This window comes from Macrotis lagotis, chromosome 8, assembly GCF_037893015.1.
Source record: "Macrotis lagotis isolate mMagLag1 chromosome 8, bilby.v1.9.chrom.fasta, whole genome shotgun sequence".
NCBI classification, from domain to species: domain Eukaryota; kingdom Metazoa; phylum Chordata; class Mammalia; order Peramelemorphia; family Peramelidae; genus Macrotis; species Macrotis lagotis.
The window spans coordinates 107,250,393-107,263,833 of NC_133665.1; the positions used below are offsets into that span (position 1 = coordinate 107,250,393).

Genomic DNA, 13,441 nt, shown 5'->3' on the forward strand with positions numbered 1-13,441 from the left:
CAGCACAAAAAGGAAAATGTAAAGGTTTGAGGAATGAGTAAAAAATTTAAAACAGTAGAAAAGAGGATGGGAGATGATGGTGGTCTTCATTCCAATAGCTTAAGAATGCTGGGGACCAAAAGCAGCAACTCACGACGTAGTTTACTGAGTCTTCTAGGTCCTGGGGAAGCTGTGCCTCAACAACCATTCATTGAGGCATGTGCTCAGGACAAAGCCACCAGGAGCCAGTCCTCAAAGAACTGCTTTATTTATACTGAGAGTCCAGGCTCCCCATTCAAGTGGTCCTTTTAAAAAACACCCCCATGAATTTTAGTCCCAACAGATGTCCCTATTTGGAGAGACCCCAGCCCTGGGGATGAAGGCTATTTCAGCCTCATATGTACTGCCTGACCCCAGCCAAGGGAAAACCAAATTGCAATACTAACAGATCCTGGGATGGAGGAGTTAGGAATGGCAGAGGGCCAGAGGTGTCCCAGTGCTGGACCTTGTCATATCCAACCTTGGGCCTGGTGCTGGGTCTCCAGAACTTTTTTTGGCAAATCCTTGCCTAGTAGCAGAGGGCAGAAAGAGGGATTACTCTACCAACAAAGATCTGCCACAAAGTCAGAGGAATAAGGTTACCCCATTGAGCCTGGTTGCTAAACCAATCAACTGGGATCACAAGGCTGAGTCTTGAGCCAGGTTGCAGGCCATGTGCTTCCTGCTCCTGGACTTAGTGGTTGTCTGGTGGCTGAGCCAGGCCTTAGGGGCATAGTGTTGGCAGGGGCCATGTGTCCAGAAGTATCAGCAGAGTGTACATGGTGTGACCCCATAGACCTTTCAAAAGGATTTCTCTCCTCGCCTTCTCTCCTTGGGAAGCAGTCAGCTTCTGGGTATGGCTGAGCAGGAAGATAAGGAGAGGCAGCAGGGTGGTTCAAGTGGTGTGACCACTGACCAGGCTGGGGAGAGGGAGTTGTGCCCCTGGGCTGGGAGATCTGGGTTACAGCTGGGGAGGGGCTTCCTCGAAGGTGATCAGGCTGGACTCAGGGGCAGCCCCTTTCCCAGGGGGCTTGGGGCTTTTCTCAGGGAGCAGGGGGCTGTCCACCTTGCTTGTGGCTTCATCATCATCATCATCCATGCTAGGCCACGCAGACTGGTCTTCTACTCGCTTCAAACGCTCATTTAGGGCCTTCAGGGCCAGTTGCCTGAGGAAGAAAAGACATGGGAGAATTACTGAACCAGGCCTTGACTGCATCAAAATCTGTTTCTGGCTCCCAGAGTCCTCTTTTCCTGAATTTCTTTTCCAGATAACTCATAACATATCCCAACTATGTTCCCCTTTTTCATGTCTTTATAATTCTGAATACAATTAGCTCCTTTTCTAAGCAATTTTAAGTCAGTTTGGTCAGATTTGAGTCTATACATAGCCCAGTACCCCCACTCATTTTCCCCTCATTTAATGGGAAGCACACTAAAGTTGAAGTTAGGATCTCTCTGAGCTTGATTTTACATCTGTAAAGTGAGGAGGATATTTAGACAAGCCCCTTTAGGCTGTTGTGACAGGTGAAGGGTATATAAAGCACCTCATAAATCACAAGCACTGTACACTATTGGGCGGCTCTTGCTGATCGCCTCTCCACCACTTCAGACCCATGGACCATCCTTCCTTCCCTGGCTGGCAGTGTCATTCCTAGCTACAGAAGGAATTTCAGAGGCTCCAGTGCAGGTGCTGGGAGAAGTCCTTTCAGGACCAGGTCCTCTTAGGCAGGAGCTACACTATCTCTGAATCTAGGGAGTGGGAAGCAGTCCTTGGGATAAGATGGAACAAGGAATTTAAGTCAGGAATCCCTAAGGAGTGAATACTTTGTAATTGTTGACACATGTGCCTGCAGGCTTTGAAGATCCCAAGTACTCATGCCATGTAGGTCTGATATCACTTGAAGGGAAACCGAGACAATTCTGAGTCTTGCCAGGGTCAACTGTCCCTCCAGCTCCCCCTGGGCCTAATTAGGTACACCTTATCAGGGGCAGGTGCTGGTAGAACTCCTAGACCACTTTCATTAAGTGGCCTGGCCCCAGACCGACTCAGCAAAGAATAATGTTCTACAAGTTCTGGGCATCAGACTAGAGTCTGAGGAACAGAACACAGAACCTCCTTTTCCTTTCTCTTGGTTTTCCTTCTAGTTGGGGTTTATCTCAATTCATCCCCTCTGATGGCCTCAACACAGAGTTAGATGGTATTTCCTTTTTTAAAAAATTCTTATTTTTTTTTACAAGGCAATGGGGTTAAGTGACTTCCCCAGGGTCACACAGCTAGGTAATTACTAAGTGACTGAGGCCGAATCTGAACTCAAGTCCTCTTGACTCCAGAGCTGGTGCTTTATCTACTGCACCAGCTAGCTGCCCCAGTGGTATTTCCTAATAGAGCAGCACAAGATTCTGGGGACCAGAGTCTTGGCATCATCGTTTGATTTGTGCTTTGTTATTCCCTATATGAACCTAGGCAAACCCCTCTCTGGGCCTTAGTTTTAAAAGAGAGGCAGGTATAAGTATATGAGAGATGAGGAACCTGGAGTCCAGGGGTTCTGGTAACTGTTGGTGCTGATTAGACCCCAGAGTGAAGTACTGAGCAGTGCCCAATGTGTCCTCACTTAAAAGATGATCCTGGAACATAAATGAATGTGGAGTAGTTTTAGAGACTGGGGTCCATTAGGAAGTTCGGCTATGTGGTGCTGGTAGGCCAGGCTTGCTAATTGATCATCTGTACTTCCCTAATCTATCCCATGATCCTGGTGGCTTTCCTAGACCCTGTCAGAGCTGGTAGAAACCTGCTTAACCAGCTAGGAACAGGGAGGGCTGGGACCCTCACCTACCTGTCTGTGTTCTCTGGACACTGCTAAGCTGACCCAAGAGTTATCTGTTCCATTTCCCAGTCAGAAGAGAACAAATAACTGTCAAGCCTATTTTTGCATCTAGTCTGAGAAAGAGAAAAACCAGTATGTTCCTGCCACACATGGATGGGGACAGGAATGCTGAGAGGAGAAGACTGGGCTTGGGAACAGGATACTATTCTAGGAATCTTCCTCAGGATAAGGAGTAGCTTTAGGCTCCAGGGAAGAGGTAAAAATGTTTACTGGTCCCACGCCTATTCTCCAGAGAGGTCAGTTGGGACCTCTGCTCTGGGTTCACAGAAGGACCAGAAATGAAGTTCAACTTCAAAGGAAAACCAAAGCCCACCTACTTAGTGAGGCTTCTTGCCAAGAAGTTTGTTTCATGTTCCCTGGAAAAAAACAGAGGACCTGGCTGTCTGCCCCCTTCTGACACTTTCTCAATGGGTGGTTCTGATCAATGCAATTCTTTTCTGAATTTTAATTTCCCTCTGAGTCCAATGGGGTTAACTATACTGGCATTACCTTTTTCACAGAGTTGGGAGGTCTGTGAAAATGTAGACAGTATACACTTTCTAAAATGCTCTTTTAGACCCCTGACCCCAGCTGATTGTTCCAAAGGCATCATCATCATCATCAAGAATGAACTTGAAGGTGGGTGAGATAGAATGCTGATGTGGTTCAGTGGAGGGATTCTTTGTCTTACTGGAAAGGCTATGATTTCATGTAAGTGTGAATAATTTGGCTGAAGTCTAGCTTGATTTACAGGGAGTGAAAAAGCAGTTTTCCCTGGGGAAGCAGAATGAGCTGATTAATTCAATGGGTCTGTCAGTCCCCAAAGAAGTTTCAGGAGAGAAATGAAGCAGCAAGCTTGACCTGCCAAGAGGGAGAGCTTTCTGGCAATATGTCCTAGCTTTAAACCTACATGAACTGAATTTAGCTGAAAAACTTGAAGGTCTAAGCATTTGGATATTTAGGTGAACCCAAGACTGTAAAGAAATTATCTAATTATAGCAGAGATTAAATTAGTGAGTTCTAGTCCTCATACAGACCTTACAACATCGACAGAAACTTCAGATTCATAAAATGGATGACCTAGAGGGGCCAGAGAGAGGATTGAGGGTCCTGAGGTTTCTGAGGATGCCAAAGTCAGCCCAGTGGACTCAAGAACTCAGATGGCTCTGTGGCTTACTATCTCCATGGCCGGTAGGCAACTCCCATTTTTTTCTGAGGAGAGAGATTAAGAGCAGATTCCAGAGCACTAGTGAGCACCGGGTAGATAAGAGCCAGAAAAAGAACTCAAGACTTGAACTTTCACCATGTCTTACATGCAAAGAGAACCAGGATCTTGGTTCAACCCCTAGGTCAAGCCTGAGACCGTTCTGAACAAGTGGTCATTCAGCTTCCTCCTTCTCTTCCTTCTGGCCTCAAAAACAATCAGATTAGATCTATAGCTTTGTCCTGGCACCAAAGGAAGGAGGACCTGATGGTTTCTATGTTGGAGCTTCAGCTCTAGGCAAAATGACAGGAAAAGCTGGATGTTCAGTGACAGCTCAGAAATGGGAGTAATGGGAATGAGTCCCTTAGGAGAAGCATGAAGTCTAAGTACCTGAGTCCCAAGGAAGGCCACAGTGGCTGATGAGGACACTCCAAAGTGTAAAGTGGAGTTGGGAATGGCCAAGTAACTCGTGGCTTTTGGACCCTGCCCTGTCCTGTTTGACCCCGGGCAAACACTGCAGCTTCAGGCCTCAGGTTTTCCTTCAGTAAGTGTGTGTGTGTGTGTGTGTGTGTGGGGGGGGGGCTGGAGTGGAGGAATTCTGGATCTAAGAGCCTGCGGGCCTACCTTCTGCGCTCAGCATCCTGGGGGTCTGTGCCTGGGAGGCTAATGGTGATGGATGAAGGCGCCCCCACATCATAGCGCTTCACAGTCTTTCTGCAGACCTTCACCTTCACCAGGAGGCTGTGCACCAAGTTTGCCACCAGGGCCACCACAGGCTGCAGGATTTCGGGGAAGAAGGTGGCAAAGGCAAAGTGGTCCGACATGTCCCCCCTGCCTCGGCTGTGGCGCTGGTAGAAGCGCAAGTAGACCCAGCCCGAGAGCGCCCCGAAGCCATAGGAGGCCAGGGCGCTGCTGTCCACCAGCGGGGTGAGGCGCAGCAGCGCCAGGGAGGCCAGCAGCAGCATGGGCACCACCCGCATCCGCACCTGGGGCACCTTCAGCACCACGCTGTCCCCCATGGTCTGCTTGAGGGCCACCAGGACCCCGCCCAGGAAGCCCAGCACCCCGTGGATGCGCACGGTGAAGAGATAGGCCAGGTTGAAGGAGGCCATGTAGGTGAGCAGGTAGGCCAGGGCCCCCAGCAGCCCCACGGACACGTTCACCACGGCGAAGAACACCAGCAGCTCCAGGGCCCCCCAGAGCGGCTCCAGCAGCTGGCCCGCCGCCACCACCGTGGCCAGGCTCAGGGCCACGTCCCACGCGTGCAGCTCCACCAGCCCGTGCGTGGCCAGGGTCCAGACCCAGAAGTTGGGCGGGAAGAGGTAGCCGGGGGTCACGGCCAGGCCCAGCCCCGTGTCCAGCGCGAAGGACAGCAGGTAGAGCAGCAGCACGGCGGCGCACAGGGCCTTCACCACCACGCTGGCGCCGGCCAGGGCGGCGCCCAGGGGCAGGCGGGCGCCGGGCCCCAGCGCCGGGGGCTGCATGTTCCGGGGACGCCGCGCCGCCCGGGCCTGGAGACGGGGCCGCGCCGCCCGGGCCAGGAGACGGGGCCGCGCCGCCCGGGCCTGGAGACGGGGCCGGGCCCCCGGGCCAGGAGACGGGGCCGCGCCGCCCGGGCCAGGAGACAGGGCCGGGCCCCCGGGCCAGGAGACGGGGCCGCGCCGCCCGGGCCAGGAGACGGGGCCGGGCCCCCGGGCCCGCGGGGCGCCCCGAGCGGGCCGGGCCGCCTCGGGCCTCAGGCTGCGGCCTCCCCCATCCGCCGCCGGGGGGCGCCCGCCCCGCCTTCCTGCGCGGGGCCGGGGCTCAGCGCCGAGGGCCCGCCCCGCCGAGGGGCCCGAGTGCTGCGCGGAGGCCGAGTCCGCTCCCGTCGCGGGACCCGCCGCCGGCTTCCCTCAGGCCGCGGCCTCCGCCGCCGCCGCCGTCGCAGCCGCCCCCGAGTCCTCCGGGGCCGACAAACAGGCCCCTGCGCCTGCGCAACGGCAGCGGGCCGCTCCGCGTCTCTCTGCCCCGACGGATGACGGGACTCGGAGTCCGCGTCCCGGAGTGAACGGCGCCTGCGCCCGTTGGACCGAAAGGAAGGGGCATGGTGGGAGTTGTAGTCCCGGGGCGGGATGCGCGGGGCGGGATGCGCGGGGCTTCTGCTCCCGGAAGGACCGCCCCGGGCGGGGCGGCAGCCGCGGCGGAGTGAGGGGGAGACGGAGTCGGGGGGCGGGGCCCCGTGGGGCCGAGAGAACGGGGTGATTCGCGCAAGCCGGCCCCCTCCCCCTCCCTCCCCCCCCAGACTCGAGGGGCCGTGGGGGGGCCACGGAAAGGGAACGATTTGAAGTGAAAATATGAACATTATTTAATAACTGATTTTTTTGTAATAAACCATTTGAAAATATTTTACAAGGAATCACACACACGATATTTTACAAAGTTTCTCATCTTTTTTGTCGCTTTTGTGTCCGACTTGTCTGTACAAAAAAAAACAAAACCAAAAACCAAAAACCCAAACAACGCAGAAAAAAAGGAAAAGGCCCCGGGCCCCTCCCCTGGCCCACCCTCTCCTTGGCCTGGCGGGGAGAGGGGGCGGCCGGAGGGGGCCGAGCCGGATGGGAGATGAGCTGAGCCAGACCCAGCGGCTGCTTGGACGACTACCTGGTGGCTTCTGTTGAGTTTTTCTGTTTTTAAACTTAAAATATATATATTATATATTTATTTATATTTCTGTATACGCCTTGGTTTCCTTGTTTTTTTTTCTTTTTTTTTTCTTTTTTTAAATTCTCCAGTGAGCACCTGACTATAAACTACAGAATTACACACACTCCCAAGACACAGCTGGCAAGCGAGTGGGTGCCAGCAAGGACCAACACACACTAAGAAAGCAACAAGCAACAGGACCATTAATTAATGAAGCATTAATTAATGAATCATCCCTTCCCCCCCTCCTTTCCAGCCTTAGAGGAAACACCTCCCCCCTCCCCCCTTGCTCTTTAGTGACCTGCCCCTCCCCATACTGGAGGATTTGGGGAATGGAATTGGAATGCTCTGAATCCCCCAGCAACCTGCCCCAGGCCCTGCCTGACAGTGTCTATGTGTGTGGGGGATGGGTGGGGACTGGGTGTTTTGGCCTCAGTGTGGATTCCTGGGTGGGGTGAGCACCTGTGCACAGGTGCCAGGTTGCGGGGGTGTGGCCTTGGGGATGTGAGGTAGCCCCATCAGTGTCTTCCTCTGCTGAAGTCACCTCTAGGAAGGGCTAGGGGACCAGAGTGAGAAGGGGTCTATGGAGTCTAAGAGTGAGGGGGGGAAGGGCATGGCACTGATCAGAGGGCACTGGCGGCATGGCGCAGCAATCAGATGATGAGTGCTGCGTGGGTGGTACCCTACCTGCTCCCTTACCCAGGTGTGGCCAGGACACCTAGCTGAGGTTTGGGGGAGGAGTCTGACAATCTGCATAGGGTTGGGGTAAGTGTGTAAGGGTGTGTGAATGTGTGTGTGTGTTAGTGTGAACGCTTGCTCAGAGCCGGGGAAGTATCATCCACCTGACACTGAACAGTGATGGAGGGTAGTATGTCTTGGTCGGGGGGCGGGGAGAAGGGGGTGAAGCAGTCGGCCTTAGCCACTCTCTGCCTGGCCTGATATTTGGCACAGTTTGATATTCACCTTTGGAGCCTCAGGGTGAGGGTGGAAGGGAGGGGGGAGGCAACAATGGATGAGGGTCAGGACCTGAACTGGGTGAAGTAGTGGAGAAGAGAGTGTTTCCTGGGAGGAGGTGAGAAGAGAGAGAAGGAACAAACAAGTGTTCAGCCCCCAAGCGCTGAGACGTCACCAAGCCTCCAGGTTGCAGACTCCCTCCCCACCCCCACCCCTTTCCATAAGGCTTTATGATTATCACCCTAATGATGATATATGTGTTTGTGTGTATATGTCCCTTTAAATTCTACAATGTTGTGATGCTGTACCATTTCTTTGTATGCGTGTGTTTCTATTTAGCTATTTCTATTTCCATCTGAGTCTGTGTCTAGGTACCATGCCTCTTTTGGGTACCAAATAGACAAAATGACCTTTGAGGTCTTTTCCAATTCTGACATTCTGTGTGTGTGTGTGTGTGTGTGTGTGTGTGTGTGTGTGTGTCCATGTGTCCTCCCTGTAGCCAGGTTCTAAGTTCAGTGGTCAGGGTTTAGAACCCTGTGCTCCAGTCCGGGTAGCTGCCTGCCAGGGACATAAGGGCTGGGAGCTGACAGGTCCTTTGGGGAGATCTATCCTGGTTGATAGATTCTTTACCTAGTTCTGAACTTGGTATGTCCCTGGCAGGGCCCCTTCCTGACTCTTGGGTGATGCACTGAGATCCAGCAATGAGGACAAGATGTTTGTGTATATATGGGGAGACTGAGGGCTGAATTTACAAAGGGACTCTGACATCTAATATCTTCCTCAATTCTTTGCCCCACAGAGTTGAACCTCCTAGTCTTTATTCCCTACTCATTCTCTGGGGTATCTAGATCTTCAGAGGTAAGAGGAGAAGGCTGGGGAACTGAGGCCATAGGAAGCTTGACCCCAGCTCTTGTTAGAATTAGTGAGTCTGAGTAATCTGCAGGGGATGGGGAGTGAGAATGGTGATTGTGAGGGTTGATGCTACCCCCTCCCAGCCCAACCCAGGCCAGCCCAGGCCAGCCTAGCCCAAGCTAGGCCAGTCCAGGTCCAGAACAGCAGGTGCCTTTGGCAGCAGCACACACAGAGTGCCTGGGGGAGGGGGGGTATGTTTTGGGAGGGTAGGTGATCTTTTGACAGCAAAAACAGTAAGACATGGCATTGGGGTCTTCAAGGCTGTGGGACCTGTAGGAGGATCATCCCAGGCCCTACAGTCTGGGATATCCACTGTCCCCCAGGCTGTGGGAGATGGGCACAAGAAGGGAAGGACTGCTGAGTAAAAGGGTTGGGGCTGGGGGGGGTTCAGAGGTGGTGGATGGGCTCATTGTAAGGCCAGGGCAGGGGCAGGGGTGCCAGGCCCAGGAGGAGCAGCAGTTGCAGGGACATCAGGATGCCCAGGGATGCTCTGAAGGAGGCTCCTCGACCACAGTCTGAGGTATCTTCCTGTTGGCACACAAGTGGTCAGGATGTTGGGGAGAAGGGGCAGCCGGACTTTTGGAGGACTATGTCTTTTGGATTCCTCATTCCCCTTCTCTGCCCCATCCCTTATCTCTCATTCTCGCTCCCCGGGCACCTATAACTGTGACGGACTAGCAGTCTTCTATCTTGCTGCTTACCGTTGCATTGTAGTCAAAGCAGATGTGAGGTCCTTTCCTATAGCGTGGTTTCTGTACCAGCTCACACTGCTCCGGCCCGTCAGCTGGGCATGGGGAAGGCGAGTCAAGGAAGCCAGTGACACAAAAAAGGAGAGTGTCTGTATGTGTATGTGTGGTGTGTGTGTGTTTATATGTATATATGTATGTGTGTGGTGTGTGTGTATGTATATCTTTCTGTGTATGCATCTGTGTGGGGTGTATGTATTTTTGTATGTGTGTGTGTGAAGGTATGTTTGTGTGTGTATCTCTGTGTGTGCATTTGTGTGTTTGCTTCTGTATGTGTGTGTGTGTAGCTGGCAACAAGCCTGGATCCTGGGTCAGACTGGCCAGACCTTAAGCTTAAAGTGGGAAGGGGCCAGGGAAGAGAATCTGGGGAGGGGGCTCAGGATACAGCGCCTCTCTGCTTGTAGCAGTTTGCCGGATTCACACTGGCTACACAGAGGCTTCTCGGCCACGACAAAGAGCAGGTTGGTGTTGGCCAGTCTCTGGGCATGGAATAGCCTGGATGCAAAGGTGTGGGAGGGAGTGGGGGTCAGCACCACTAGAGACTTTGCTCTTCTCTGCTTCCCTTTTCCTGCCCCAAACCAAGCCCAGGGCTCTTTCATCCACACCAGCCAAGTGGCCATGGCCCAAAGGGGAATGTGGTGGCATGAGGTCCTACTTTGTAGGCCCTTTGCAGGGAGAGCATTGAAGGTCTCTTCCAGTAACTTTCCCCAGCTTCTCTCCCCTCCTCCCCAGCTGCCCATGCTGACCTGGAGCAGTTCCCGCAGTCTATGATGCTGTTGTACGAGGCATTGGTGGTGCTGAAGTAATACTGGGTCTGTTTCATGATGCAGCTGGTTTCCCTGGTCTCTGAGCCCTCAGCCGCTGCATCTTCTGCTTGGAGGTTGGGGAGTGAGTCCCTCTGGCCCTGTCTCCTCCCCAGCCCCCCACCCCCATTCTGCTCCTTCCCAGCCCCCCATCCCTTCAATCCTGTCCTTTGGTCTCCCTAACTGCTTGGACCTCATTTACCTGTAACCCTGGTCTAGGTCCCAGTGTGAAAGGGACCCACTTCCCCTGACTGGTCTCCTAAAGTATTCCCCAGGGCTAAATAGCTGGACAAAGAGAGTAAGGAATAAGTGAAGTGATAATAATGATTAGAATTTCTGAAATCCTTGGCAAGGGGGATGCTGCCTGCAGAATGGGACAAAGGAGCCAGCTCTGTCAGGGATAGGGAATCAAATGATAATATCGATGCCCCCACTTCCTATCTCCAAAGTACATTTTTCAAATGACCCAGTAAGGGGCTGGTGGTGAAAGTATTTTTTTTTGTTTGTTTGTTTTTGGCAAAGTAATGGGGTTAAGTGGCTTGCCCAAGATCGCACAGCTAGGTAATTTTTAAGTGTCTGAGGCTGGATTTGAACTCAGGTCTTCCTGACTCTAGGGCTGGTGCTCTATCCACTGTGCCACCTAGCTGCCCTGTGCAAGTATTATTGTACATATTTCACAGAGAAGGAAACTGAGGCTCTGGAGAGAGGGGAAGCCTATGGTCCCAGTGTCAGAACTAGGATTTAGGATCTGAAGCCCAGTGCTTACTCTTTCAGTTTCTCTCCTCCTATAGAGATAAATGGGTTCTTCTCTGGGTGGTTGTCCCCTTGCCTTCTCCCTCCCTGTCTCCCCTTTTCCCCTTTTTTCTTTTCTCCACAACCCTCAGCTCCCAATCAAATATCTATGCTGAGACCAGACATATTTTCTAGCACTGAAAATAAATTCAGGGCATCTCAAAACTCTTTTATTACTTAAAGTACTAATCTATGATATTATCTTAAACAATAACTTAAATTAGCTTAAATCCACTCAAAGGCTTTTGGGACACCCTTTATTTGCACTGGAATTCTGGAAGGGGCATGGACCAGTAAGTTTTCCAAGTCTGCCTGTTTCCAAGTTTGACTTGAAGCTCTGTTCTGTTTCCTTTCTTCTACAAATCTGTTCCTTAACTCTCCCTACTTCTCTAAAAATCAGTCCTTTGACTGGCTTCAGATGGCAACTATAGAGTGGAGATTATTTGGGGGTCCTATAGTCTATTGTCTCCCATCCCAAATTCAGCTAACCTCAGAAATAAAATCTGTCTCCTTGAGAAAGGAGCTTGGGATAGGACTATCGCTGCCACTGCAAATAGCACTTCTAATTTAGGGTTTCATATAGCGAGTGGACAGGTGGTTGTCCAGCTGCTATATAAATACTCCCGATGATAGGAATTGGTTAAGATAGGGAGCTCCCAATGCAAGGAGCCAGTCTGTCTGTCCTAATGTCATATAACTCTAATTTAATTAGAGTGGTCTTCCAGCTGTTAGGCCAAAATCTAATTCTATCTTCCTGAGGTCAAGTAGGGAAAAAAAAAAAACTAATCCTGTCTCCAAATGCAAGGAGTTCTATGCTTTCTAAGTCTTCCCTAAGGGAAAACATCCCCAGCCCCTTCCCATCCCATCCCTTTGTTCACATGGCACAGTACCTGCTTGGAACCAGCTATGATAGGTGAGTCCATAGAGAAGCTGCTGGAGTAAGGACCTGTGGAAGGCAGGGCCCAAAGGGAATCAGGCTGAGGTCTGGGGGGGCCCTGCTCAGATCCTGCCCACTGCTCCCTTCTTGTGCCTCCCCAAAAAGCAAAGATTCATTTCCTTCACAGGAAAGTGGATATTCCCCCATCCTTAGTCCAAAGGCTCACCAGGCAGCTGCTGAAGTCCACCAGGCCAGGTTGAGAAAGTCAGCGATGGTAGGCTAGAGAGAGGAGGACAGGCTCCCACAACTGGTTCCCCCTAAGGTCCTTTCCTCCTGAACTCAGCCCCTTCTCCCCCAGAACTTTAGGTGCTCTTTCCAGACCCCCAACACTGGCTCCCAGAGTTGATCAGGGGCCTAACTCTACCCAAAGCACCACTCCAAACCCTGACAATACCAGTAAGGGGGTCCTGGAGTCTGGGGACACCTCCTTCAACCCTGGAAGCAGCCAGGACAGAATTTCTGGACTGTAGATCGCTTGGGGGACAAAGGAGTAAAAGTCTCACTTACTACAAAGACCCCTCGAGGGGCAGCCCCTGTGTTGCTCTGGGTCCGGGGGGTGCACACAGCCTGGTAGTCGAAGGATTCTTTGCGAGTGAAGAAGGAGTTATTATAAAGTGCCAGCATGAGATTGGCATCCACCTCGCTGAAGAACTTGCCCACCTACAAGGGAAAGGAAGCCTTCCTAGGTATAGAACAGGATAAGAAAGGGCTAGGGTAGGTTTGTAGCTAGTCTCCAGAAACCTTAGAGAGGAAGGAAGGAATGGTGTGTTACTGGGTTACTCTTCCTTTCCCAACCTTGCTCACCTGGTCCCACTGATTGTACTGGTTGGAGAGTACCAAGAATCCACCATCATCAATGAGAACACAGAGCAGATCCTGAAAGAGGGAGGAAAGGAATGAATACTTATCAACCCTTTCAGGGAGCTAAGATGCATATGGGGAAGTGGGGTGAGAGCTGCCCCTCTCCACCCATGACTTGGTCAGGTTCTCTACTCAGACGGAGACTAGGAGGTGTAGTGGAAAGAGCATGGGACAAGTAATTCCAGGATTGTTTGAATTTTAGTTCAGTTCCTACCAGTGTGGACCTAAGCAATTCATTTCCTCCCTCTGGGTCTCAGTGTCTTGCTTTCAATCTTAGGATCCTAAGATGCTTTTCTGGGATGTAGTAAGGAGAGGAGAGAGAAGGGGGTGGGTTGGGGAGGAAGGAAGGCTGCCACTTACCTCATTGTTCACATCACAGTCCATCTCACAGTGACTATTGGGGCCACACTGTTAGGGGAAGAAATCAAAGCTTACTTCAGGGAAGGCATGGGGCCAACAGAAGAAAAAAATTTATTTAGTCTTTGGCTCAGCAGCTCACAGAAGGGATTTCCTCCTTTCCTTCCTCCACCTTCTCCCTCCCCCACAGTCTGGCATCCTCATGGACCATATGTTGGGGGGAGGGTGTGGTTCTTTAGGTCAATAGAAGCAACACCCTATCTCTCTGTCCTAGGGCATGATGGATTCTGAATAGTTTCTTTGCCCAAGGG

The 13,441-nt window shown here is 52.0% G+C and overlaps 2 protein-coding genes across 4 annotated transcripts in view; both read right to left on the reverse strand.

Annotated features, from left to right (window-relative positions):
* Positions 1–231: 231 nt before the first annotated feature.
* Positions 232–5,628, reverse strand: TMEM115 (transmembrane protein 115). Its single transcript, XM_074198027.1, has 2 exons — positions 4,711–5,628; positions 232–1,184 (listed from the first exon to the last, which is right to left on the reverse strand). Exons 1-2 carry the CDS (start codon positions 5,568–5,570, stop codon positions 980–982), a joined length of 1,065 nt encoding a protein of 354 aa, XP_074054128.1. The 5' UTR covers positions 5,571–5,628; the 3' UTR covers positions 232–979.
* Positions 5,629–7,093: 1,465 nt separating this feature from the next.
* Positions 7,094–13,441, reverse strand: part of CACNA2D2 (calcium voltage-gated channel auxiliary subunit alpha2delta 2) — a 417,883-nt gene continuing 411,535 nt past the window's right edge. For all 3 annotated transcript variants that reach the window (XM_074198039.1, XM_074198038.1, XM_074198037.1), the window contains 9 exons: positions 13,134–13,181; positions 12,717–12,788; positions 12,420–12,572; positions 12,079–12,131; positions 11,866–11,921; positions 10,127–10,250; positions 9,766–9,875; positions 9,336–9,418; positions 7,094–9,162 (listed from right to left, as the gene is read on the reverse strand). In XM_074198039.1, the coding sequence (XP_074054140.1) occupies positions 9,022–9,162; positions 9,336–9,418; positions 9,766–9,875; positions 10,127–10,250; positions 11,866–11,921; positions 12,079–12,131; positions 12,420–12,572; positions 12,717–12,788; positions 13,134–13,181 (840 nt within the window). In that variant the 3' untranslated portion in view covers positions 7,094–9,021. The remainder of the gene's footprint in view (positions 9,163–9,335; positions 9,419–9,765; positions 9,876–10,126; positions 10,251–11,865; positions 11,922–12,078; positions 12,132–12,419; positions 12,573–12,716; positions 12,789–13,133; positions 13,182–13,441) is intronic.